The following is a 27,720-nucleotide window of genomic DNA, read 5'->3' as shown; positions in this document are numbered from 1 at the left end:
CAATTCCTCATGATGTCTCAAGTGCCCCTGCATGTCTTAGCCCTGCTGGGTGTGCCCTGAATGTATCCTGCCCAATCCAGAGTGGAGCCCTTAAAGCAGGATGCTCAGTGTGCCGACCATCAGGGGTCCAGGAAGGGAGGGGCTGGGGTGGCAGCGGCCCCCTCTGCAGCCATGCTTCTGGGTGGGGTTCTCCATCCCAAGATGGGGGTTGCAGGGGCAGTGAAGTTAGGAGGAGGAGAAGAGGCAGAGGCCAGGGTCGTGCACTGAAGGGAGTAAGGGGAACGCGTGAGCTGCCCTGGGCGGCAGTGCCTGCGAGTGGGTCTTGGTCAGGCACCCGGGTCCTCCAGCTGCCCATGGCCTGCCGGAGTCCCAGGAGCGAGTGTCAGGGCTCCAAAGTGCAGGCCTTGGCCTGCAGGCCCTGGGGAAGCGGGATGGTCTGGAGAACACCTGTTGGGTCTGAGTCCCAACTCTGCTTCTCACCAGCCGTTATGATCCTGGTTCAGCCTTGGTTTTCTCATCTGTAAAATGGTGAGAGCCATACCACTTGCCCTTTTCTAAGAGAGTGGGTTCTGGAATCATCTGACTGGTTGTTTTGTTTTTTTGGCGAGGATGATTGGCCCTGAGCTAACATGTGTTGCCAATCTTCCTCTTTCTGCTTGAGGGAGATTGTCACTGAGCTAACATCTGTGCCAGTCTTCCTCTATTTTATGTGGGACGCTGCCACAGCATGGCTTGATGAGTGGTGTGTAGTTCCAGGCCAGGGACCCGAACCTGTGAACCCCAGCCGCCGCGGAAGCAGAGCCCGCCAACTTAACCATGACGCCACCTGGCTGCCCCTCATCAGACTGCTTTGAATCCTGCTTTTTTCATTTCCTTGATGAGTGACCTTGAGCAAGTTAGTTAATCTCTATGAGCCTCACTCAGTTCCCTCACCTGTAAAATGGGAATAATAAAGGTACCTTCTCATAGCTGGTGGGGATCAAGTGGGAAAATGAAATAATGTCTTGTACACTTAAAATTGATTAAGAGGGCAGATGCGATGTGTCATGTTCTCACCACAATAAAATAAACCAATTTAAAAATGAATGCACGTCCAGCGCAGTGCCTGGTACATACTGAACACTCAGTGCATGGCAGCTCTGATGCTGCTGATGACGATGAACTTTATTAGTAGTAGCTGTCTTTGTGGGGCAAGCAGGGGAGAGAGCAAATGACTCGGCACCCAGGGGCTGCCTCTTGGCTGCTACAGGTTCTCAGCGAGGGCGGGTCCGAGGTGGGGCCTTCGGATGCAAGCATCGGTGGTGGTAACTGTCACAGGTCACCCTGACACTTGGCAAACTAGGCCTGCTGGTCCCAGGCGGGAGGACTCCTCTGCCGGGTGTCTTTGCCCAGCACTCTACCCCAGAGACTTGGCTCTCTCCTCCCTGACTGTGCTCCGCTGAGCAAAGGTGCTAGCCCCGACTTTCCTGGGCCACATTCAACAAGTCCCTCAGTGTGGGACTCCCGCCTGTCCCCTCCACAAGGCTATACCACCTTTAGCACAGGAGGTGCTTGGCTGGGCGTGGCATGCATGTGAATAGATGAACGCTCGCACACGTACATGCACGCATGCTCACATGCACATTCTCAAGCACATGCGCGCCCGGCCGAGCTTCTGGGAGCTGCACATCGCCGCCCCCACCTCGCCCCTCCCCTTCTTCCCCCACCACAAAACCCACAGGTAACAGCAGTCCCCAGCAACACAGCAGACACAATGCAAAACCCAGAGGCAGGCTTCGTTGCCAGGCTGTTTTAAGCATCTAGCAGGATGTGAGCCCAGGTGGCTAACGGCTGCGCCAGCCGGAGAAAACTTCTCACCTCCCCCCAACCCCCAGCGGGCTCAGCGAACGAGGAGGGGGCGGGAGGCAAGCTAAGGGATTCTGCATGGTGCTGAAGGGCAAAAGAGCTGGACTGGCAGCCCATTCTGGTCCCACCAGGTTCCACCCAAACACTGGGGGTCCTTGGGCAGGTCCCACGCCTGGATGGAGCTCAGCTTTCCTGGTTATAAAATGGCCAAATCAGACTCTGCCCACCCAGGTTTTAAAGGCCATCCAAGGATCCTGGAGGATTGAACAGCACTGTCACTGTGGCTGCACTTTGGAAAGTTAAAAGGGCCACCTGCGTGCTGGGAAGTCTGGGATAGTGATTGGGCGCCACCGCTCAGGTTGCTCCCACCTTCGGGTGGGGCCATATTCCAGAGGGCTCCCCGCATTCCCTCCTTCCCCGTGGAGAAATTGCTATGGCGCAACTCCCTATCCTGTCGACTGGCACGGGACCACCCTGCGTTTAGGGGTGCTGAGCTCACCCATGGAGGGGGCCGCTGTATGTGCCCCTTCTCTGACTGGTCTCCCTGACCCTTGGGGTGGCAGTATGAAACCAGAGGACTGGGCCACCCTCCCTTCCTCTCCCACTACAGGCACAGTAGGGAGCTCTTTGTTCCTTCAGTCTGTGGGCTGCAGCCATTGTGGAGGCCACTGTAAGGCGGGGATAGGCGGGGGTGGCCAGAGGCAGCCTCAAGGGCATGGGAAGACCAAGAATTCAGGAGCCACTGGGTGGGAACAGCTCTGGTCTATCCAGCAGGTGGTGATGGCAGGGCTCGCCCAGGGCCATGGGTGGGGCACTGCCATATTGGTCCTTTTTTTGGGGGGGCAGCGGCAGCAGGCTCTTCCAGGTTATAGGTTAGGCCTATTGGGCTCACAGTGGGAAAGGGACTAGCTGGTTCTCCTATTCCAGGGCTGGGGGTTGGGAGCCAAGGATGAGGTGTAAGAAGGGCCAAGAAGCCCTGTGTCCCCAGGGCTTGGTCCTGGGGAGGAGGCTGAGGGCAACGGTTTCCAGGCAGTGGGCTGGCAGGGGCTCTTGGGGCATGGGAGTTGCAGGGTGAGGGGAGCTGAGTGAGAGGGTCAGTAGAGGAGTCCCGAGCCTCTAGGCGCTCCAGCCGAGGATGGCAAGCACAGAGACTGCCAACAGAGAGACCAGGGAAGCGGCGCGCGGGGCCCTCGCAGAGAGGGGCTCTGTGTGCTGTTGCAGCCATGCAAACTCCTCCAGTAGCTGGCGCCGCTGCAGCTCGGGGCCCACCTTCTCGCGGATGGTCTGGTAGTAGCGGTTCACGTACTGGAGCTGCAAACGGTCGAAGGGGTGAGCCCCACCCCCCCAAGCCTTGCTGCCAAGAGGGGAGGTCTTGGTGCCATCCCATCCCCTGCTGCGGTACTCCAGCTGCCCACTTTAGCCCAGGTCCCCAGAGGTCCCCACAGGTCCCCAGACATCAGCAGGCCACAGGCACGCTCTGGGGCTTTCCAGAGGCAGTGCACCATGGTGGCTGTTTAATGTCCTAGTGATTTCATGCGGTGGGTGGGGGCGGGAGTGCATTTCAGGCCCAGGAATGACAGTAAGTAGGGAAGGCGTTATCACCCCCATTTTACAGAAGGGCAGACTGAGGCCCAGAAAGAGGAAGGGATTGCTTATAGTTCTAGGACTTGAGGTGGCAGAGTCCAGAAACCCAGTCTCAGACTCCCCAGGAGTTCACTACCTGGGGTTGGGCAGGCTAGTCTGACTGGAGAGTTCTAGAAACTCTGAGGTCTCCAGTGAGTGGGGGAGGGAAGCCCCAGTGTGTGCCTACAGGTGCCACCAGTGTGGAACTCCCCAGGGGAGGGGAAGGGGCAGAGGTTCTTGGGGTAGGGGGAGCAGAGGTGAGAGGGGCCCAGGGTCGGGAGAAGGCAGGCAGTGGTTCATGGACTGAAGGTGGACAGTGCTGAGGGGCACTCACCTGCTCAGGGGACAGCAGGCTGACATCGATGAGATTCCGGTCATAGGGCACCAAGGACACCACTTCAAAGGCCAGGTAGGTCCCTGGGTACTGGGAGGCCACAGGGAAGGTGGGAAAGCAGGAAGTGAGCAAGGAGGAGGAGCTAGGCTGAAGGGGGGGCCAGAACCCTCCACCCAGAAGCTGAGGGCACAAGGAACTGACCTTTGTCAAGTCCAAGACTCAAGGAGGGCCTGAGTCCCCCACAGTGCCCGCGGCCACCCCCGTCTACCACTTAGTGCCCTGCCTTTGCTGCTTCCCTCCTGATTCCTGAAGGTAAACTTAGGGCTGTGTTTCTCAAAGTGTGCACATCCATTGCACCCAGCTTGTCAAATAAGTGGATTCCAGGGCCCAACCCCAGGCCACTGGAGGGACAATCTCCGGGGCAGTGCTGGGAGCCTAGATTTAAATAATTTAAAGATAAGTATTAGGTTTTTATATCTGTCTGTCTACTCTATGTCTCTATCTATATATCTCTATCTCTGTCTCTCCATATCTCTGTCTATGTATCTATCGATGGATCTATCTATAGAGATAAGTATAAAGAAGAAAAAATAGCCCCAAATTGCCATCTTCCAGAGAGCTCTTGCATGTACATGCTTAGAAAATTCAAACTACAAAAAGATACACAATAAAAATTCAGTGTCCTCCCCTCCCGGTTTCTTTCCTGAAAATATTTTAGGCATATACCCTATATACATGGATATATTTTAGCAAGTCATGCAAAATGGATCCCACCATACACTTTTCTGCGCCTTCCCCTGCCGAGTAGTAAGCCTAGGCCAGCGCTCCATGTCAGCCCCCGGAGAGCCAGCTCGTTCTTTATAGGGGCCGCATAAAGGTCCACAGAATGTGGATGATGATTGATTTATGCAGTGACGACTGTTTGAGCTGTTCCCACTTTTTAAACTGTTACCATCAATACTACAATCAACATCGTTGCATAAACTTATCTTGGTGACCTTTTGGGACTATATGCAGAAGGGACGTACCCGGCAGAGGGAATGCTGAGACAAAACGCACAGGCATTTTTAATAGGTATTTTGATAGATATTGTCAAACTGCTCTCCAGAAAGGTTGTGGGGATTTGTACCGCCCCCAGCGGGAGAGAGTGCCCGCCTCCCCGAGACTCACCAGCCGTGGGGATCACCAAAGGCTCTCCTCTTTACCAATCGTGGAGGAGAGACGTGGTGTTCTATTGTGGTTGATTTATATTTCTTTAAGGATAAAGCTGAGCATCTTTCCATCTTTATGGACCATTTGTGTTGATCTTAGTGAACTGCCTCTTCATATCCTTTGACTGTTTTTTTCGGTTTTCCCTATTTTTGTCTTATTGATTTGTAAAAGCGGATGGTAATAATAGAAGGAAAGTCACCCTTTCTCTGACATATGTGCTATATTCGTCATACGCCTTTTGACTTTACAGTAGCGTTTCCCTATAGACATTTTGTATTGAATTTAGTCAGAATCACCCATCTTTTTCCTCATGGTTTCTGGGTCTTGCATAGAAAGGCCCTTTGCCATCCTGGGATTACAAATGAATTTATATAGGCTTTTTTCTAGATCTTTTATGGTTTCACCTTTAAATCCTAATCCATTTGGAATCTTATTTGGGTGTAACAGTGAGATTCTTGAATTTAATGTCCCCTAAATTATTAGCGATTTGTTCCCCCTGCCCATTTATTAAACAATTTCTCTCTTCTTTATTGTTTTGAAACACCAGTTTTGTTGTAAAGTAAATTCCCATTTCACTTATGGAACTTAGAGGGTCTACTTCTGGGCTAACCATTCTGTCTCTCCCATCTCTGAGGTCAGACTGTTTTCATTCTGGAAGCTTCTGAGTATGTGCTAACATCTGAAAGGGCTAGTTGCCCTTCTTGCCCCTCTTTTCCAGAATTTTCCTAGTTACCTAGGTATCTCTGCATGTTTGTTTTTACAAATAAACTTTACTGTCCTTTTGTGAAGTTACAAAAGTATCCAGTTAGCATTGAACTTGAGGTTGTCTTGAATTTATAGATTTAGGGAGAATTGACATCTTCATAATATTGAGGCTTCTTTCCAGTGAGCACCATTTACGTAAATCTTTTTTATGTTTCTCAGAAGAGGTTTTCTCCATGTAAGTCCTTTTAAGTTTATATCGAGGTGTTTTATCTTGCTGGCGCTATTAGATGGAATGTTTATTTCTAACAAGCTCCCCCAGGATTATTCTGTGCATTGGGAACCAATGATTTAGGGCAGGGTGCTCATTCATTTGGGCTGGAGAGGGGCCTGGGCATTGGCATTTTAATAACAAAGCTCTCCAGATGATTCTAATATTCCCATGTGCAAACAGGTTTGAGAAACTGATGTTTGGTATTTTTCTGGAGTTAAGGAAGATTCCAAATAAATTCATGCCCACACATTAAATGCCTTTTTCCTTTGACCTTCCTTACCCGCGCCCCCCCTCCACGGCCCAAGGTCACTGCCATGCTGTCCACACCTCCAGTCTGTCCCAGTGGCACTTTACCTTGGTTTCTGCTTCTACCACGAGGGCTATATCTTCAATACGGACCCCAAATTCTCCATCCTGATAGTAGCCAGGTTCTGGGAGACACAGAGATACTGGTGGCGTTAAGCACGGGGTGGACCCAGGCCCGGGCTTCCTGTACCAATTGAGGAATGGCTGGAAGGTTCCAGCTGCCTGGCCGCCCCCTGGCTGTTGGCTGGGGCAGACCCACCACTTGTTAGACGCTCATTGGCTATGCAGAGACATCCTGCTGGGCCTCAGATCCCCCAGCCTCCCCTGTAGCCCAGCCAGGATGATTTAAGAGCCCACTCGGGTCCTGGAGGCATTCCCGTCTCCCTGTGGGCCACTGTCCTGTTGCCCCAGAATTTGACTGGAGACTCCGGACTTTGGATGTACAGCTGGGAACCAACTCCCAAGGGCAAAATGAGGGCATGAGCTGAAGGGGCTTGGGGTTGAGGGGGCAGTCCATTTGTGGCTGGGGGTGGGGAGGTGAGGGAGTGCCTGTGCCTGGCATGCTCCCTGAAGGCTGGAGCTCCCTAGACTGCAGTCCTGGACTAGTCTTGGGGTGGGGAGGGGGCGGAGGAACCCGAGAGCCATACCGATGGAAGTGAACATGCCCTTGGCCATGGCAATGTTGCTAGACTGGAATCCCACTGGCCCTGGAAAGGGAGATGTAGGCACGTCAGCTCTCCTGTACTCACCAGCTTGGAAACGAACAGGCTCTGGCGGGAGCAGGTAACTGGGGATCCCTGGGCATTACTGTTTACCTGGGGCTACACAGGCCAGATTGGCTCTGGCTTTCATTTCTCTGGGGGCCATGCCAGTCAGCCATTAGGCCTTGACCCGCCGCTCCTCTCTGTGGGGCCTCCTGGATGCCAAGCAGGCAGCAGGAGTTGCCAGCTGCCAGCATTTCTCACTTACCCTGTGAAGTGTCCCTTCTTACCGGCTGGGCAACCTTGGGTGGGTCACTGCACCTCTGTGGGTCTTGGTCATTTCCATACCTGTGAAATGCTCTACCTCCTTTGTAAGAGGGGGGACCCCAGGGGAGTGCTGGGGAGACACCTACACTCATGCACACACAGGAAGTTGCCAATGCCATGGCCTGTCCCGTGGTAATAATTGAGCCCAACGTCCCACAAGGCTTTGCGAGCAAAGGCCTCCACCATTCGCCCTGGAAGAGAGATGGCCTCCAGTCAGTCAGCTGGACCCCGGACTGTCGTCCACCTCACCCCTTCCTGCTCTCTTGTCCCAGAGCCACCTACCAGGATGGTACCTGCAGAGAGTGGCTCCTGAGAGGCAGGTGAGCACACAGTACCTCCAGCACACTCTACGTTGTACCCATTACCTGGACTGATCACGCTACTGCAATTCCTCCCCGGCCACCAGGACACCTACTTCCTCCAGGGACCCTCCCCTGACTGCCACAGCCCATGCTGACCTCCCCCGCCTCTGAGCTCCAGCGTTAGACTAGGAGGCAGGAGGCCCGGGTTCAAGGCCCGTCTCTCTCACGAACCCTCTGTGGCACCTTGGGCAAGTTGCTTTCTCTCTCCAGGCTGGATTATCCAATCTACACGGTGGATGGGATGATGGCATAATCCCCGCCCCACAAGCCTCCCAGGGTGCTGGTCTGGGTCCAGGGAAATCGGGGCCTGAGGCTCTGGGTCCAGCCTGGTCTCTGAAACCCACCTGATGTAGCAGCAGGAAACACGAGTCTGGACAGATCGATGTTGCCTATCAACACACGGGTATACGCCTCCTGATGGGGAGGGGGAGAGGCAATGTGGCGCACAGGGCGAGGGGCCTGGGGACTTTCCAGCTGCTCAGCGTGTGTACAGGTGGGTGCGGGGGCCCAGCCTGTGGCGGGGTGGCTGGGGGGAGGTGCATGCTCATGTGTGATCACCCAGGTCCTGGAAGATGGCCAGAGGAGGCCGAGGGGGGCCTGCCCAACACTGGGGCTTGGTCTGTGTGGCTTCTTGGGCTGGTCCACAGGGACGCTTGTAGGTGGTGGTGAGCTGAGGCCGTGACAGTAGGCAAGTGGGAAGTAAAGTGCCTGGGCTGGAATCCTGACTTGGCCACTCCCAAACTGAGGCCTTGGCCTTGGGCAAGTGACTTTAACTGCTCTGTGCCTCACTTTCCTCATCTGTCATGGGACGACCACAGTACCAGCTCATAAGGTTGCTGGGAGGAGTAGGTAGACTCATTCACATAAGGTGCTCCAAACAGTAAACGCTCAAGTGGAGGTGGGCGCCCTTATTGCCATCATCATGATCAGCCCTGAGTTTTCTTAAGGCCTTAAGTTTCGGTTGAGGACTGATAATCTGGCGGGTTGGCCTTGCCCTGTCAGGGCTGTCACCTTGTGGAAAGAGGGAAGGAGGTGGGCTGACAGTGGCCTCTTCTGGTCACTCCCTGTGGTGATGTGGTCAGTCTCCTTCACCACACACACACACACACACACGCGCGTGCATGCACACACACCCCACACGCACACACACGCACAGGCTTGTCATCTGTGCGACAGCCTGGGGCAGTAGACTCAGCCTGCTAAGCTGTGAGCTCCTTGAGTCCTGACCAGCATTTGTTTTTTTCTTTCTCTTTCTAGCACAATGTTGGAGCCACAGTCTGCTTGCTGAGTGCAGGAATGTGGCCCCCTGCTCCCCAGCTCTCCCAGACACTCCTCAGCGCACACAGACACTGTCCCAGCCTCTGCCCCGGGGGACCAGCCCTCGCTGCTTCCTGAAAACCTCCAGCTCCTTTCCACCTTCAGACTTTGCATGTGCCATTTCTCTCCACCTGGAATGCCTTTCTTCCTCCTTTCTGCGGAGCACAGGGCTAGGCACACAGACAGCACTAAATAAATATCTGTTCATTGATTTACTGAAATGGCATGATGATAAGCTTGGGCTGAGGCCCTGCTGTTGGCCTGAAATATCTCTGGGGGAGTAGCTGGGGGCACTGGGTTTTCTGGTACTGACTGGCTGTGTGCCTTTAGGCAAACTACTCAGCCTCTCTGGGCCTCGTTTTTATTCGCTGTAAAATGAAAGGGCTCTTGGTGAAATGATTGCTTGGGTGTCCCTTGGGTGAGGGTGCATAGGGAACTCTGGGTCCAGTGCTTACCTTTTGGAAGGCAGAGGGGGTGCCCCAGTGGACTGTTCTGGTAATGTCTGTTGTTCCGTCCCTGGGGAGAAGGAAAATCAACATGCCCAGCTCTGCTGAACACTTGGGGGTAAGGATTGTGGCCATGTGCTTCTCGTGTGCTCTCCCCCGGGGTTTGAGTGGCAGGGCTGGGATGGGGAGGGGTGAGAGGTGAAAGGAAGAAGAGAGCTGCCATTATTGAATTCCCATCTTGAGCGTCTGTGCGCCAAGGGGCTCTGCGGAGCCGCCAAGTTCAAAATCGCTGTTGTCTGACAATGCCCAGTCTCCACAGGCATATTCCACCCCTACGCCACTCATTTGGGCTGTTTTGTAAATCTGGGTTTCCTTGGGTCGGGCAGCCTGGCTCTAAAAGCAAGGGTTCTTCCGGGCTTCCTGAGAGGCAGGCGGGGATCGTCCCATTTTTACAGATGGGAAACTGAGGCCAGAGAGATCATAACACTCTCACACATTCATATAGTTATTCCCCATTTATAGAACACTTTTGCAGCTCCCTGGGCAGGGAGGGCACGGCAGGGCAGGCCTCAATACCCCTATTTCACAGGCGAGGCAACTGAGGCCACGAGGCCGTCTCCCTCTCCGAGCCTCAGTGCAGCCAGGCCTGGCGCGAGCACTGACTCTCCACACAGTTCTCTCCATTGTAAACGCGGGCCTGACCCAGGGATTAGCTCAGAGTCACTGTGAACCGCAGGCAGGAGCCAAAAAGTCTGACTCCCAAACACCGGTTGCAGCTGTGCCCCCAGGACGGCACCTGTGGCCACCCCTGGTGGAGGGGGAGGGGAGAAATGGTCTCAGGGCCCTGGGGACTCCTTCTTGGGAGCAGGTCACAGGGCGTGGCCGACTTCTTCAGAAGGAGAGAAGGGGAAGTGAGGTGACCATTTCCCGGGCCTCACCCTGCTCTGAGCAGCCCCAGTCCAGGAACGCCCCACAAATTCACTTCCCCTTTGCACACTGGCCATCTCAAGTTCACATAGTGCTGCGCCTGTGAGTAGCCAAGACTGCCAGGCTGGCTCCCAGAGCTGCGCCAGGAACAAGCCGAGAGCGTCTGTCTTCAGCACATTCACCATCGCCACAGGACAGAGGATGGGAAACTGTTCAAAAGACTTGCTCCTCCATCGGTTCAGCGCACCCCTTCCTTTCCCCCTCTAAGCTTCCCGCAGTCTACTTGCATCCTAGATGAGAAGGCAAAATCTTCCAGCTCATCCCATCTCAGCTCCTGTATGAAGGATTGGTCACATATTTGGAAGCAAAGGGGTTAGCCTATTCTGCACGTCTGTCATGTCTAGGTGTTCAGGTTGTGCACTGTACAAGGGTAACACATCTAAAGGGGTGCTGTTCACTTCATAGTTATATACTAATTTCAACGAGTGCACACAAGTGGACATACAGATTGTGGAGTCCTGGAGCAGGGGAGCATGCCCTCCCACATAACCCTATATGTGGTCACGCACACACCCAGAAGAGCACGCACACATATTTCCTCACAGACACATACCTATGCTGATGGGTGTGTCCCGTCCCAACTGTGCTCTGGGTGACCCCCTGAGGTTGCTTCTCTCACCTGCCTGCTGCTCTTCAAGGCCTGATCCTGCCCCTCCCCTGACATGTCCCCTCTCCCATGCAGTTGGGGGAGAGGCTTCTGAGGAGGATGCACAGTGCTGGAGGTGTGCAGGCCATGTCCAGGGTGTGCGTGAGTGGTTGAGAATATGGGTGCAGTGTTTTGTGCAGCCAGGCAGGGCCACTAGGTCTGGCTGTTCCGAATGCGTGATAATACACGGGCTTAAAGAACATTTCACTCGAGCAAAGGGAGTCCCCTGACTCTCATAGAGGTGCTACACGGGCAGCCCCACTCTTCTGGCCTCGGTGTGTTTCCCACTGTGTGGAAGCCCCGAAGTGTGAAGATGGGAAGGATGCTCAGGCTCATTCAGTCCAGGCCTGTCCTTTCTCAGATGAAGAATCCCCGCCCAGGAAGGGGAAGCTTTGGCCGGCTCTTGGCCAGCCCAGGATGTCTGAGCTGAGACAGCCAGGCATAGTGGGGGCAGGGAGTACATACCAGTATTGCCCCCCAGAATCCACCAGGTACATCTCATCTGAGGACAGCTTGCGGTGCAGCTCCTTGGTCGGGCTGGGAAGGGGAGAGAGGCTGAGAAAGGAGCAGCGCAACCCGGAGCTGGGTGGGGTGGGGGTCCTGGGGGTTGGGCTTCTACGCTAACGCCTTTGGGGAAGTCATCCTCTCCCAAACGGCCCTGGGCGAGGACTGAGCTGCTGCTGCGAATGTCCTCAGTGTGCAGCTGTTTATCCTGCGCCTCACTAATCAAGGCTCTGGGCCCCAGGGAGGGGATAAGGGACAGAGCCCAGCATGTGGGGGCTGGGAGAGCCTCAGAGGGCACGCAGTGCGGCCATCTCCTTTTCCGGAGGAGAAACAGGCCCGCAGAGGAGAAGGAGCTCGCCGAGACCACGCAGCAAAGCTGTGAGCACGCTGCGCCTGGACCAGATGCTCAGTCCCCAGCCCTTTCTCTAACTTCCTGCTGCCTCCGAGAGCAGAGGGCCCTGAGAAGCCAGGGCACAGGAAGGGAGGGTGCCTGAGGGTGGGGCTGGAGAGCAAGAGTTGGTGGGGCCGACACTGCCACTCTCTAGTGGGGTGAAGGGGCTGAGCTACAGCAGCTGAAGGCTTGGGAGACGCCTGGGGAGGGAATTCTGGGAGAGGCTGGGTGGGCCCTTGGAGGGGTCTGACCTCTCCCTGCTGTACCCAGGCCAGGCTGAGGCATCTGGTCAGCTTGGCACCCCCAATTTTGTCAGGCAGGGTTGCAGGTGTTTTCTTTGGAGTGAAACATCTGGCCAGCCTACATCTTGGGCCCACTTTGGCTGGTTCAGCTGAGCGAACTGGCCTTTCTCCCCATGTGCTCACGAGCTTTAAGAATTAGCTAACGTAGGTCACTCATAGTGAGCCAAGGAAATGCATCCAGCAGCAGCTCTGCCTCCCTTCCAGATCCTTCAGCCCTGAACGCTCACAAAGTCCCAGTCACTTGGGGGGGAAAACTGCTCAGGCCTTTTCATTCCAAGGAGACTCCCAACCCCCGACTGGGCTCCACCCCCACCCCCAGCCACTGCAGTGCCAAGGGCCTCAAAGCTTAAACATGGACTCAGATCCCAGAGCATTCCCTTCTCCACCCCCCCCCCCCACATACACCAGGCTCCCCCCACAGAGCCCTAGAAAATTCTTTCTTCTAAAGTACCTGTAGTGGGCCAGGGCAGCATTCAGGCCACTAGCAGAGATGGTTTCAAAACTGGGTCCAGAGGAGAACTCTTCTTCTCTGCAAAGTACAAGGCAGGAATGGTCAATAAATGGGCTCAGGGGCTAGGCTGGGCCCAGGATCGCTAACAAGGGCAAATGAAGGTCACGGCTGTCTCTGCCTCCGCCAGACTCCACTTGGCTCCTCCCAGCACATCTCCTGGTTCCATTTTCCCAAGCCCTGACCACTTACAGAGCACTCAAGGTCAGAGAAAGAGGGGCTGGAGACACCAATTATTCCCCTCCCCCTCTATTTTACAGATGGGGAAAGCAAGGCGCGTGCCGCCCACAGTGAGTTCGTGATAAAGCAAGAGTGAAGAAGCCTAGCTCCCTGAGTCCGAGAACTCCCCACCCCTGGAGCAGCATCCTGCACCTCAGACCTACAGTCTCCCACGGTCTGGGGAAGCATGTCCTCAGCACGGCTCCCTCCCCAACTTGATATTCTCAAGGGGTCCAGGGGCCCACCCGGCAGAGCCCGCCTCCTGCAGGGAGAGAGGCCACGCCTGAAGCAGACACTAGGGGGCGCTGTTGGGCCGTGGCCATCAAGTGGTCGCGGGTCTGGGGAATGTCGTCCAATGCCCCCTGCCCAGCTCCCCGATCACCCAAGACCCCATCACTCCTGGTCCCAGAGAGGCCCCTAAATACAAGGAAGGTCTTCCTGCCCGCTAAGTAAGAAGACCAATGCCCCCTCCCTGCCCCCACTAAAAGGCGGTCAGCCGCAAAGGGGGGCGACGTCCTTCACCCTCGGAACTTGTCCAGCAGCTCGGCCCCCGAGAACTCGTCCACCGCGCCTGAGGGCACGTTCTTCTCCAGCCAGACCAGGTATCGGATCACGGCCACGGCGTCCCGCACCTGCAGCGGGGAGCGGGAGCGGGGAGGCGGCTGCCGAGGGCGCTCGCGGGGCCGGGGGAGGAGAGCGGAGGGCGGCTCCGGGAGCGGGAGCCGGGCTTTCAAGACGCCAGGCTCGGCGCTGGCTGCTTCATGGTATTAAGGGATTCCTGTTTTTTATGTATATGATCATAGCGTGGCCGTGTTTCTTACAGAGTTCTTATCTTTTAGAATTACTCCCTGAAGTGTTGACAGAAGAAACGATATGCTCTCTGGGATTCGCTTTAAAATCATCCAGCGGCAGAGGGTGAGAAGGGCGGATAAGGACTGTGGGGCCGTAGATGGAACGGGATTGGCCCCGAGCTGACGACTGTTGGAGCTGGCCCATGGTGCACGGGGACCGTTATGCTATTTTGCCCACGTTTGTATATGTTTAAAATTTTCCATAAGGAAAAGTCTTTAAAAATGAGGTGGTTTATCCTAATTTTAAGAGGAATAGCCAAAAGAGTGAGCCCTCCTCTTGCCAGGGTGAGGAAATCATTACGGCTAACACTTATTTCACCCTTGGAATGTGCCAGGCGGTGCTCAAAGCAAAAAAATATATATATAATTATATAACTACATTTATATGTATGTAATTATGTATTTGTATAATTATAATATATTTATATGTATATACACATGTGTGTGTAAACGTATATATGTACACACATTTATGATTATATGTTATAATTAATATATCCAAATATATATTAATATTTATTATATAATATAAGTATAGTTTATTTAATCCTCACAATACCCCTATGCTGCAGATTACTATCATGATCCTCATTTTGCAGATGAGGTCACTGTGGCCCAGGGAGGTGAAGTGCCTTCCCCAAGGTCGCCCAGCGAGGAGGTGGGCGGAGGAGCTGGGACATGAACTCGGGCACTCCAGCTCCGGAGCCCGTGCTCTAAACCACTGTGCTATGCTGGCACTAAGGGGGTGAGGCACAGGCAGGTGCCCAACAGTTTGGTGTCCACTTCTCTGTTTCACTGGGGGGCTTCTTCAGGATCCTCTGGCAGGGCCTCCTCTCTACCCCTTCAGACCAGGAGCTCCCGAAAGGCGAGCGTGCCTGCCCACGGACTTACATGGCTGGCCCTGAGGAGGGCCTGCTCCTTGCTGTTTTTCACCGCCTTGGTCACCATCACTGGGGAGTAGGTGTCTTCTACGAGTTTCTCCTGTCACGGGCAGAGGGGAAGAGGGCTGGGAGCCTCTCCAGGCACAGCGGCGTTTGAAAAGGATTGGCAGGAAAGCCGGGCTGCAGAGAGACTTGCCGCTCCCTATAGTGGCAGTGACTGTTCCTTTCGTGCTTTCTGGCCATGCGGGTCTTTCCCAGTTGTCTGTGTCCAGCTTAACCTTCCCTCCCTCCCTCCCTCCTCCCTTCCCTTCCTGCCCCTGCATCCCAGCAGCCCTCTGGGATGGACCAGAACCTGGCCCTGCCAGTCGCCGGGCTGTTCTGTCAGTGTGAGTTTCCTGCACCTATCATAGCAGCCACCGTTTAGTGAGCGCCTGCTGTGTGCCAGGCTGGGCTCTGCAAGCCCCAGCTCCTCGAAAGCTCCTCGGAGCAACAACTCTGGGGTCGGGACTCTCATGGCCATTTTACAGGGGAGGAAACAGAGGCCCAGGCTGGCTAAATCACCTGTCCAAGGTCATTGCACAGCCAGTTCAGGGCAGAGCCTGGACTTAGTCTCAGGTTTGGTGACCTCAAAGCCTCTGCTCTACCAGGCTGCTCTCTCTCGCTGCCTCGACAATCTCTGAGCTCTCTGCTGACAGACATCCTGCTTCCGCTTCTTCCGCCTCTTCCCGGGGCGGGGGTGGGGGGGGTGGGGGGGAGGGGGGCCAGAAGGGGACTTCCTGCACCATTGTTGACCACCCAACTGCCTGAATGGCCGAGGGGCTGTGGCCCCACTTTAGCTTGAGGTTTATCAGAGCTGGGGGTGGTGCCCGCCACAAGCTGGCGCCTGGCAAACCCACCTTGGGTATCAATTCATAGATCCCGTACGTCGTGTAGCTGGTGCCGATCCAGATCCTCACATCCCCCGAGGCATAGGCCTTGATGCTGTCCCGGACTTGGCTGTAATCTTCGAGCTGCACACACATGTGGAGCGTGCAGTCAGCGTTCAGGTACTGCAGGGTCTCGGAGCTCAAGCGACTCTTGTTTACAAATAACCTGGGTCGGGTTGGGAGGGAAGACGGGCACGGTCTGGAGGATCTGTAAGGTCAATGCAAAGGACCAGAGGCCCTTTGTCCCCGGAGGTGAGAAGCAGCCTGTGCCAAGGAGCTGAGGAGACCAGATTTCCAGTATGAGGGCAGAGGTCAAGGGGTCAGGAAAAGCCGATTGGAGGCTGCCCAGAGGGTCCTGCTGGGGCAGGCGCAGTGCTCATGGGAAGGCTGGGTGAGTGGTGGGGCAGCAAGGGGACGGAAGTTGGAGGAAGTCCCCGACAGCAAGCCAAGGACAAGCCATACCTGATGAAGGAGTCCGTGAACAGTGTGTAGGAGTAGAAGAAGGGGTTATAAGGGATGTCACTGCTGCGCAGGTTGAAGAGCCCTGGGGAAAGAATTGATGGTGCCGGGTTGAGGCTGATTGCCTGAGGTGAGCACGTGCGACACCTCTGCCCACTCTTTGGCTCCCAAAGACTCCCAGCAGCAGGCCTGGACGCCTGCTCGGAGCGCTTCTCGGTCTTCGGCAGGCTCTTTGAGGTGCTGATGAGAGCTCTGGATCCTTTCTCCCAGAGGAAGGCAGATACCCAGCCAGCAGGCAGGACACTTTCCCAGGACAAGTTCCTAGGATGTCTGAGGCCTGGTGCCGGGGTCAGGCGAGAAGCTAAAGCTGCGGGTGTGAGCGCCCTTGGGTAGTGGCCAGGCTGTGGGAGCAGTTTGCTGGGCCTCTTTCCCTCCATGAGACAGAAGCCCTTGCTGCTGGGGTAGGTCCATCCCTCCCGTGGCCTGTGGGCTGGCCCCCACTTGCTCTGGGCTTCCTGGTTTCTTTCTTCTGCAGCCACGAGGTTCTGCTCCCGCCCTTCTTTGTTCTCACAGGCCATGGCCACAGAGATCTCAGAACCGGTGGGTATGTGGGGGTTGCAGGACGAGTCCTGTGCTGCATGGCCCAGGAGGCTTGGGGGTTGGGGGGACCCAGGCGCCCACCTGTGGCCATGCGTCCATACTCACAGGCTGTCTCATCAAGCGCTGACAGAAGGACGGCAGTCGGGGCCTCGCGACGCTGCTGCATCTGACTGCGGATGCCAGATACCTTATCCTGCCAGGTGCTCCCTAGAAGCGAAGGAGCCCAAAGAAAGTGTGAGTGAGGTAGCTTCCCTTTGCCATTTTGTTCCTGAGAGGGCTCCCTTAGGGCAATAGTTTTCCATTTCTTTAAAAGCAGTAGAATCCTTTCTCCAACCAAACTCTTACTCGTGTAGTCATTGAGGACATGGGCTCTGGACACAGACTGTCTGCATTCAAATCCTGGCTCTGCCATTACTAGCTGGGCGACCTTGGGAAAATTATTTAACCCCTCTGTGTCTTATTTTGCACATCTGTAGAATGGAGATGGATTGTAATAAGAGTATCTACCTCAGTAGATTTGTTATAGGGATCAAATGAATTAATATCGGTCATGCACGTAGAAGGGTGTCTTGGCGTATGAGAAGTTTGGTCTAACTTTCTGATCAATAAATAAGCATGCAGAACTGAGATGAGGACAGCAACCCTAGTTGAAGGGCGAGAGGATGGGGCTGGGCCATGGTCAAGTGTCTCCCCTGCAGTAACCCAGTGCTTACTAAGCCACAGGTCTGGGCTAAGCCATTTGTCCATTGTTTTCATCCTTACTTGGCCCATTTTACAGATAAGGAAATTGAGGCTTCAGAGAGTGAAGTGACATGACTAATCTATGGTTTCATATCTGACAAGGGGTGGAGCTGAGATTTAAACCCAGGTCTGTTTGACTACACAGCTCATACTCCTTAGTCTGTACAGACATTGGGCTATCTTGCTAACATTCTCAATCTCCAAACTTGTCCGTAATCTCTGTGTCATAGAGCTGACTTTAGTTTGCATCGTTTATTCCTGCTCCCTGTGATGCGTGTAAAGAGCCTGTCCCCAGGCAGGGCTGGGATTTCCTGGCAGAAGGTCATAAGCATTAAGGGTCCCAGCTGGACCCAGAGATTAGCATAAATAACTTAATACCATTAAAAAAAACTGTATGCAAACGGGTGTGATACTTTTTTTAGGTTTATTTTATTTTTTTTGTAGTAAAACACACATACCATAAAATTGGTCATTTTAACCAAAGTGCACAGTTCAGTGGCTTTAAGAATATTCGCAAGATTGTGCAACCACCACCACTATTGAATTCCAGAACATTTTCATCACCCCAAAAGGCATTCCCCCCTCTCCCCAGCCCCTGGAAAACACTAATCTACTTTCCGTCTCGATGGATTTGCCTACGCTGGATATTTCATACAAATGGAATCTGACAATATGGGGCTTGCTCTGGCTGGCTCTTTGACTCAGAATTATGTTTTCAAGGTTCAAGGATGTGACACATTTTTGAGAAAACAGATGAAAGCAAATTTTAATTGTCTGATGCGTTACAGATATCTTTGAGTACTAACTTTCCATGCTCTTCCCTTTGCCCTTTGTCCCCCTATGACTCGCTGGAGAGAAAGTCTCTCTCGTCTCTATAAGCTTAGGGACTCAAGAGCTCTGTTCTTTGCCTTCCAGGCCCAGTTCTGGCTCTGGATGGCTTTTCCTTGAAGACTAACAGCCTGCGACAGCTCAGCATCCTCTCACTTGTGGGAGGGGACAAAACCAAGGCAAATTCTATCCCAGTTCCTGGTAGATTTTCTCCTTTATCTCCTCCTCTTCCAGACATCACTGTGCCCTTCTTGATCTGAACGGGATGAGTTTTATTGATGATTGAACAGTGTTGGGTAGCAAGTTTCTTCAGAAACCATGTAGAGATGCAGAAAGAATGATTCCGCAAGTTACATCAGGATGGATAAAGAAAATTGGACACAATTTTAACCGCTTTCATCAGACCTGCTATTTTGAAATTTCCCTCCTGCCTTTTTGACTGCTTTCCAAACAAGCGTGTGCATGGACCCGTGTGTGGAAAGGGGCCTCTCTGATTGCCCAATATTCCGAGGAGTCAAAGTCCATTGGCTCACTCAGGATTCCCAGGGAGGTAGGGGGTGGTGGTGGCCAAGACACTGATTCATAATCGGCAGCCTGGTCCTGGTCAGGATTTTAGTTACTTACAAGAATCATAGAACAGACTGTACTTTTATGACGTATTTAGATGGTGTCAACGGGGTCAAGATTATTCATGTTAGAATTTGGGGGGGTCAGTTAACTTTCCTTTGTAGTATGGCCAGAACTTGAACCCTAATTTGCTTCCTTTGTCCATCTTGGCCCACCCAACCCCAGCCACCTTAAATCTAAATTCCTCTCATAGAGGGTCCAGAAGTCCAGGTTTGAATGATTCAATACAAACCAGTCTCTACTACCAGACAATCAACTCATATTGTTTTTTCTCTCTTCAAAGGGTTTTTCTTTTTTCATCTTTCTTTGACTCCTTTATTTCCTCCCTTTCTCTTCCCTCTCACTTTAAATCCTAACACTCTTTATTCTAGCATTTTCTAAATATGGTCTGAGGACCTTCTGATTCAGACTCTCTTAGGAGAGGGGGCTTCGAAATCTTCATTCTAAACAAGCATCTCAAACTATTCGGGTTCACATGAAGGTTCGAGAACCATTGCTTTGGTACCTCTCAGGAAGAATTTTTCAGCCAAAGGGGCAGTAGCCGTGACCCGTGTTACTACAAGTGGGGAAAGAGAAGCAGCTTAGGAAATACCTATGAACGCCTCCTGCAGGGCATAAATGGGCTGGCTTGGAACTGCAGGCCTCTCTGATCCCCACACCAGATCCACGAGGTTGTCTGCGATGGACACCAGCTGTCTGTCAGAGGCTTGGAGGTCTGCGTTATAACTCTCCCAGGAGTCTGCAGAGACACGAAGGAGTCACTTGTCCCCTGCCCATTTACACCTCAGGAAAAATCGTGACAGAGGCAAAGTTAATCCTTATCTGCTCTGCCTCCCGTTCTGTGCCTGCAGCTGTCCAGAGCCAGTCCAGGCAGTCTGGCTCTCCAGGGTATGTCCTCTGACCTTCCTCTCCTCTTTCTGCTTTCAAAGCATAATTGCCCTGAGCCCGCACCATCACCATCCACAGCCACTTGGCTAAGCTTTTCTTTTTAAGTGCCAGTGGCTGTGTGGCCCTCTTTTTGGTACTGCCAATTTTAACTGAGCTTCAACGTCACAGCCCAAAGGAATGGTGACATTCAGGCCATCAGAAAGGCTGGCAAAGAAGCCAGTTCTGAAATGGGTTCTTTCAGTACATATTCATGAGGTTTCCATCCTTGGGGACAGGCTGGCTAGCCCTGGGGTGGGGACTGTGCTTCTTTACTCAGAGGCCCTCTCAACTCCTTTGACCCTTCCAAGCTGCCTTCCAGAAGAGGGCAACCAAGTGATTCTAGTGCCCTAATTGATAGAGTTCCACGGCATGGAGGATGGTTCAGGGTTCAAGGACATCCTAGCTTAGTCATCCGCTAGACCTTAGTGACTCCCTGAGTCTTCTAGGTTGGGTCTCTGCATTCATGACTCAAAAAAAAAAATCTGTATTCATTCTTTTAAATAGGTTTTCATTAAACAATCCATGAATACATCCTTGTTGCAAAATATTCTGCAAGTACAAGTTCAAACACTCTCTCCTGAGCCACCCTGCCCCTCCTTCCAACAAGGTATGCTTCTTTACACCGCGGGGGAGCTAAGTCACTCTCGCCGGCGCGGATAAATGCAGGACTGTGAGGAGAGCTTACCAATGGAGAAGAGGAAGGGGTCGAAGCCCACGAGCCCTCCAACAGGAACCTCAGTGAGAAGCCAGGTGACAATGTTGCCTGAAAGAAACACAAGAAGGAACAAAGACGTCATCTCCAGGGCCAGTCCCAGGCCCTCCAGCCAGGCTTCTGTCTGTGATAGTCCTGCCATGTGCTTCCTCCTTGATAGCAGCCTCAAAGGTTAGGGATGGCTTCAAATTTCCCAAGCTCCCCAGAGGGGCTCAGCACAGCCTTGCGTGCACCCCCTCACTTGTACCTTCCCAAACCTAGTTCAGGGTCCAGGGCTTGGGGGACAAATCTGTGAGCCCCTTTCACCTTCCCTATGGAGCTCCCAGTTGCAGTCCATCTGCCGCTCAGCCTGTGTCCAGTAGCGACTGTCGGTCCAGAGAGCTGCCTTCCCCATGGTTACCACTGCGGTTCCTGGGGCAGAACACAGACACTCGGAGGTGAGGCGGACGGTGAGGAACATGGCTTTAGTCAGTGCGTGTGCGTTACAGTGCTGGCTCTGAGAACGGGACAAGGGGCCTCTGGGAAGGGTTTCTCTCCTCTATTGGAAGGAAGTGAGGCAGGAGATGTTCAAGTGAGCGTTAGGGGAAGCCAGCAGAAAGGGAGCCCTGGGTCAGGCATCTCTGCTTTGTGTCGAGGGCCTCTGCTAAGGGGGCCATTAGGACTTTTACCAGGACCAGTGGGGTCTACTTTGGCAGTCAAAGAGAGTCAACGCTTCACGCAGGTGCTCTCAGGAAAGATGGTGTGGCAGTCAGTATCAAGACTTGGTGGCTGATAGGGACGCTAAGCCAGGGGCTTAGCTGAGGACAGGCAGAGAAGCCAAACCCAGCGACTTTGGCAAAGAGAAGAAGGGCCCATGATGGGCAAAGCAGCTTGAAGACCAGGGGAGGAATGTTTAAGGATCAGCAAAGAAGCTTAGATTTTATTCAACGGGCCAGGATCAGGATGGGGGCCCCTTCAGAAACTGGGACCCCATGAAAGCTCTCTACGTTTGTATTTCATTTGGCCATGTGAGGTGATGTTGTCTATAAAAGGACTGGCAAAGTAAAACTTTGTCCCCAAATGGGACCTTGTGTGAAAGGAATCAGCGGGCTCCTAGAGGCTAGGTATAGAAGCAGAAACTGTCCCAGAAATGGAGCTCCGGGAGTGCTAGTTGTGCTTGGCTGCGGCAGAGGCAGGGAGCATGGGAAGGAAGCCAGGAGGGCCGTCTGCCTTGTGCAGAAGTGTGGCTGGTGGGCTATGAGATGTGTGCCCTGGTGACCCTTTTGGGACTGGTGGAAGGCAGGCAGAGAGAGAGTAGCAGGGCCTCTGAACACCAGGTCCTGGGGTCCTGGCTGTTGAGAACTAGCCACACCAGGGCCTCTGTGACCGCCTCTGGGTTTACCAAGGGAAGCAATGAGGGTTGGGTAATGGCTGTCACCTGCAGACCCCGTAAAGCCTGTAATCCACGCACGCCTCTTGTCATGGTCACCGATGTACTCGCTCTAGGAAATCAACAACAGCTCCGTTAGCCTTCTTCATGGACTCAGACTCCACATGGAAGGCCCCCAACCACATCCCAGTTCTTTCTGTCTGTGCAGATTCAACCAGTCCTACAAGCCCAAGCACGCTGGGCACCTCTTCCAGCAAACCCTCTGGAACTCCCCCAGCCCTCAGGATCTTTCCTTCTTTTGAACAACTATATTTCTTGGAGTCTAAACCCCACAGTCCAGCACTGGACTGTTCTGCAAAGGAGTCTTGTCTCCTTGGCCAGAATGCAAATTCTGGGCAGTCTGGGATGATGTCTTTTGGTTCATCCGGGCTCTCCTCTCCAGCTCTCCCCTTTCCTCCCCATCTAGCACAGGACACCGGGTACATCATAAATAACTTCTGCAGAGAGCTTTACACATTACTGTATTTTGATCCTCATAATCCTTGGAGCCAGATCTCAGCATTCCCATATTGCAGAAGAGAAAACTGAGGCTCAGAGGAGTTCAGACACTTACCCAAGGTCCTTAGCCCTCCCTAGCAGGTGGGAAAACTAATTCAAGTAATCTCATTGACACCGAGAATGCTTTCTCCTCTAACCCAGATGTTGCTGGGAAGGTGGACAGAGTGGAGGTGGAACCAGTGGTGGGAAAGGGTGGGATTGGTGGGTAGGGGCGCTGCTTTGGGAAAGGCAATTCTTTTCTTTTTTTTCTGCTTTTTCTCCCCAAGTCCCCCCAGTACATAGTTGTATATTTTAATTGTGGATCCTTCTAGTTGTGGCATGTGGGATGCTGCCTCAGCATGGCCCAACGAGCGGTGCCATATCCGCGTCCAGGATCCGAACCAGCGAAACCCTGGGCCACTGAAGCAGAGCACCCGAACTTAACCACTCGACCACAGGGCCGGCCCAAGGAAGGGCAGTTCTTGTTCGGACCCTCTGGTTTCCTGTCTGCTCCTCCTCCCCCAGCCTACACCCCAAACTCGTGTAGTCTGAACCTGGGACTCTGGATCATTTCAATGCTTTGTCTATCAGGTTGTGGGCAGGGCTGGGCTGGAAGGGAGCTTAGAGCTCTTCCAGTCCAATTCCCAGCCCACATTGTAACCTCCTACGGAGGGGGCGCCCTAAACCCTCATTCTGGATCTGCCATCCAGGAATCGATTCTGAAGCTGTTGTTTCATTGCCGGAGGGCAAGGAAATTTGGCGGTGTCTTCTCTCCTGTGTAAAGGCATACATTCTTTCAGTTGCCCTAAAACGCCTGTGTCCAAGCTCCCCACTTCCTTCCCTTTGCATAGGCCAGCCTGGGGGAGCAGAGAGGGTGGGGTTGGGAGGGAAGAAGAGCTGTCCCTCACCATGTGGGCATCCGTGTCCGGGATGATGTAGGCAGAGAGATTCAGCATCTGTATCTGCTGGCGGAGGGCCGTGAGCCGCTCTGTGGTATTGACCGCAGTAACTGGAATGTACTGACGGGTGACAGGAAGGAAGACACCAAGACACACACACACAGACACACATTGTTCAGAGAAGATGATGCCTGGGCCTCCAGCGTCCAGAGGAGCCACCTGCCTTTCTGCAGGCAGGGGTTGGAGGTGGTAGGCTGGGCCGGCCTGGAGAGGGATGGGGTGGCAGCTGATGTTATGGGTTAGTCTAGATTAAGGTGCCTGGGCTGAGTGGTGTTGGGGGTGTTGAAGAACTTGGAGAGGGACCTTTTGTGACAGTAATGGGACCTGAGTCTGGGGTGGGGGGCTGAGCTGTGGCGCCGGGTCTGGCCAGGGGGATGGTCCTTCTTTGGATACCCTGGGGTAGAGTTGCCAATTTAGCGAATAAAAATACAGGACACCCAGCCAGTCACATCTGAATTTCAGATAAAGAGCAATAGCGTTTTAGTATGAGTATGACCCATGTACTATTTAGAGCATACTTACACTAAAACATTATTCATTACCTGAAATTCAGATGTAACTGGGCATGCTATGTGTCATCTGGCAACCCTACCTTGCGGGCTTTTTCAAGTTTGCACTCACTGGTCTCACATGCAGAGGAGAGGGAATGAGTATCCTCAGCAGTTTGGGACATTGTCTATAAAGTTCTTCTCCAAGCCTGACATTTTTTTAAAGGCTGTTTTAGCTTTACAATAAAAAACGTGGGGTTTTTGTGTTTGTTTGTTTGGTTTGCCTTCTACTCAACGATATATCCGTGTTTGCTTTGATGTAAACATAAGGAGGTTTGCCCGCCCACCTGCCTGTCCCAGTGGTCTCATAAAGTGGACATTGCAAGCAGACGTTCCCGCTGGGTCCCGAGGCGGAGTGAACTGCTGTCACCTTCTGGCCCGCCCCTGCCTGGAGAAGCGCTGCCCTGCTCTGCTTGTGGAAAGATCACTCTGCTCTCCAGCCAGGAAGCTGGCGCCCTTTCGGCTCCAATATGCCGGGCGGGCCTTCTCCCAGTCTTCATACCCTATGCCTCCCTCTCTTGCCCTTTCGTTGCCCTCTTTCTTCCTCCCTCCTCCCTTCTGTGCCTCCCTCTTACCCTGTCCTTCTAGAACTTTTCTTTTCTTTCTTCCCAGCCTCCTCCTGGCCTCTGCCTAGCCTCAGCCAAAGGCTAGCTAGGGGCTTCCTGCCCTCTTTCCCTCACTTTAGCGGGGGCTGCCCAAGCCCGGCCCGGACGTAAGTAGTTAACCTGCTGTGGGAGAGGGTGGGAGGGAAGCATGTGGGGGTGGATGGCAGACACCTGAGAATGTGCTGCCTGCCCTGAGGGATGTTAATCAGAAACAGGGGCCCCAGAGTCCGGAAGCCAGGAGAAGGGCTGATAGAGGGAGAGGCTAGCAACCCAGCCAATGCGGGATGGGGAGGATGATGGGAGCTTTAAAGGGTGGCCTGCTGGGGCCCCGGTGGGGCCAGGGCCTCACCGGAGGGCTGGTGGAACAGTTTCTCACATCCTCTCGTGTCAGGTTCGCTGCCTTTGGGCGGCCCCAGGTACAAGCTAGAAATGGGGAGAAAAATCCAGGGTCACTTGGAGACCAGATAGCTCCTAGAGAGTGCAGGGACGTGTTCCTCCAACCCCCCTCCCTGTCCCCGCAGGGCCTCCATTGAATCGCGAGAGGCTGTCCAACTCTACTTGAGGATGAAAATAATCACGTTTCATGGGAAATCAGGCCGAACTGGATGGCACGCTGGGTCACAATCAAAGAATCCTGTTTCATTGACAAGCGATTGCCACTTTTGCATGGGTTTTAGTTCTCATTAAGTCAATTTTCCCTTTCTAATCTAATTGGGTCTTTTCAGGGTCTATCGACCTGGAAAAGTTGTGTGTAAATTAAATTTTTCTAATCAGATTTTCTTTGAAATGCTCTAGAGGATCTTGCTAAATAATCATCCCCACCTTAGTTTTACCCTTCTTTAAATCTAATTTTATATATATTGAGTTTACTTAAATGCAAAGCCCACTCGTTCCACTTCTTACCACCCAAATCTCTGCCTATCATTCCAGGCTCATTTTAAATATATAAGACAGGTGATCCCAGTCCAACATGGTCGCCTGGTGGGGAAAGGTGGGTTAGCATTGAAAGAGCTCCTACTATGTGCCAGACACTGCACTCAGCGATTTATCTGCAGTGTCTCGTTCAATGCTTGTCGATACACATTCGACAATGCTGTGAGGTGGGTATTCTTGTCTACTTTCTAGAAAGAAGGAAGCTGAGGCCTAGATAGATTTGGTAATATGCCCAAGTTTTGCCATGGTGAGTCAGTGGTAGAGCGGGATTTGAACCCAGGCTGTCTGAGTATAAAAAGCCGACCGTGGAAGGGCGGTGCCACAGAAGGGACAGACTGCATGGAAATTCGGTTTCCAATTTGGGTTCTGTCTCAAATTTGATGTGACCTAAGGACAGTCACCCCGTATTCATGGAGCAAACCTTTTGTTTTGTCTTGTTTTGGTGGGGGGTCTTCCGGTCAGGATGGGAAAAGCTGCTAGACAAATCCTAAAAGATCCGTAACACTGAGGAAACATTTTCTAAGTGCTTACTGTGTGCCAGGTACTGGGCTAAGTCCTATGGGCTCTGGGCCTTCCCGCTGTGAAAGTTCAGTCGTCTCTGATAGTTCTTCCGTCTAGTCCCCCACCTTTTAGGGGTAATCTCCTTAGAGGGTAATGGGGGTCTGAGTTTGGGGAGACACTATGCTTTACCTTCTGGGCGAGTTGAGCTGCCGATGGAAGGAGGGTGGCTGGGTCTAACACCGTGAATGCCCTGCCTGGCTGTCTTGGTCTCATAAACTCAAGGGGGAGATGAGACCCTTACTGTTGATGCAAGAAAATAAACCCCCATTTCTGTAGGAACGGATCTCTGGCAAAATAGTGGGGCTAAGACACCAACACAAGAAGCGGAACACAGCCACCCTATGTCCTGCTGGACATCCAGATCTCCTGCTCTGTGAGGCCAGGGCTGTGGCTCCCGAGGGTAGGCTCTGCAGCCGAACCACTCTGTGGCCCCTGGCACAGGGCCTGGCACTGGGGAGGTCCTCAGAAACTGGGTGTGGAATGAATGAAGAGAGTCCTACTGACAGAGAGCGAAGGGAGGGGAGGCCTCCCTAAGGCCAGAGGTGGAGTGGGTATGGAGGGTGCTGAGCTGGGCACTTAGTTGCGACCAAAGAGGACAAACAGGGCACTGTAGGCGTGACAAAGACCAAACTTAGTTAGGCTCCTCTGGGTCCTCTTGTCAACTAGGCACTCCGTGTCCACCCTGTCTCTGCCGGGCCAGCATTGCCCAGTCTTAGCAAGAATCCTGCTAAGTCAGTTGAGAGAGCATCCCGCACCCTTAATGTCTGATCATCCTGGATATCTGATCAAATTCCTCATCGCCGGCCCTTGGGATCTGATCAGCTGGCCTGCCTATTAAGTCGGTTTAGCAAGACTCTCCCTGCCCTTGATGCTTCCCCTTGGTAATTTTCCATCCACTGACCCCCTCACTCTTCTCATTGGCTATAAGTCCTCAGCCCTCTTCTCTGTATTCAGATTTGAGCCCAATCTTTCTCCCCTATCGCAGTGCCCCTATGGCAATAGTCTTGAAGAAAATCTTCCTTACTGTTTTAACAAATGCCAGAATCATTTTTTCTTTAACAGGTGGGAATGGAAAGGTGCCAAACCAGACTTCACCTGAGTCTCGAGGGCCCCAAGGGCTGGGGTTCCTCTTCCTCAAGACAGACAGGGAGACCAAGAGAAAAAGAGACAATCTGGGCCCCAGCCCTCACTCCAACCCTTTCTGAGCCCAGAGGGGAAGGCCAGAGCAGCTCTCCAGCTGGCCATGCCCTCCCTGTTTGGGAGGGGGAGGCTGGGATGCACATACCACAGAGGAGGACAAGCCAGGGGCAGCAGCCCCAGCGAGCCCAGGCCATGGGATCTCCAGATGCCGGTGCTTGGGTGGATGGAGGGACGGGGGAGAGTAGGCAGGGCTGTTTCCCTGTCCTCTTCTTCCGGGCCTTTCCGGGACAGGAGCAGCCAGGGGGTGGGGGCAGGCGATGGGGAGGAGGCGTTTGGCTGGTGGATGGAGAGTCCCCCCTGGTCTTTTGTTTCTGAGGGCTCCAGGAGTCAGGGTGGCGGAGAAGCCTCGGTTGCCCCAGGCAGCCTCTGCTGGCTCCCAGTCGCCCGGAATAGGGTGTAAGTCCGCCCCGGGCAGAGTCCAAAGATCTCCAGGACAGAGGAGCAGCAGCT

At 53.4% G+C, this 27,720-nt stretch overlaps 1 protein-coding gene, 1 long non-coding RNA gene and 1 other non-coding gene across 3 annotated transcripts; 1 reads left to right on the top strand and 2 right to left on the bottom strand.

Moving 5' to 3' along the window:
* Positions 1–1,143: 1,143 nt before the first annotated feature.
* On the bottom strand, positions 1,144–27,720 carry XPNPEP2 (X-prolyl aminopeptidase 2). Its single transcript, XM_070604735.1, has 21 exons — positions 27,356–27,720; positions 24,926–24,999; positions 23,373–23,483; positions 21,976–22,039; positions 20,865–20,969; positions 20,532–20,609; positions 19,512–19,658; positions 16,829–16,930; positions 16,127–16,208; positions 15,635–15,830; positions 14,749–14,838; positions 13,529–13,638; positions 12,731–12,808; positions 11,548–11,619; positions 9,459–9,519; positions 8,031–8,100; positions 7,411–7,515; positions 6,944–7,003; positions 6,345–6,421; positions 3,803–3,892; positions 1,144–3,156 (listed from the first exon to the last, which is right to left on the bottom strand). The coding sequence occupies exons 1-21, from the start codon at positions 27,402–27,404 to the stop codon at positions 2,962–2,964; spliced, it is 2,016 nt and encodes a 671-aa protein (XP_070460836.1). The 5' UTR covers positions 27,405–27,720; the 3' UTR covers positions 1,144–2,961.
* Positions 13,297–16,966, top strand: LOC139081032 (uncharacterized). Its single transcript, XR_011535976.1, has 4 exons — positions 13,297–13,608; positions 13,846–13,921; positions 15,654–15,784; positions 16,831–16,966. It is a non-coding gene; the product is annotated as an uncharacterized lncRNA (long non-coding RNA).
* LOC139081236 (U7 small nuclear RNA) lies at positions 25,955–26,016 on the bottom strand. The gene has a single exon (XR_011536358.1). It is a non-coding gene; the product is annotated as a U7 small nuclear RNA (small nuclear RNA).

Source organism: Equus przewalskii, chromosome X (genome assembly GCF_037783145.1).
Source record: "Equus przewalskii isolate Varuska chromosome X, EquPr2, whole genome shotgun sequence".
NCBI classification, from domain to species: domain Eukaryota; kingdom Metazoa; phylum Chordata; class Mammalia; order Perissodactyla; family Equidae; genus Equus; species Equus przewalskii.
This window is presented reverse-complemented; position numbering and strand designations above follow the sequence as displayed.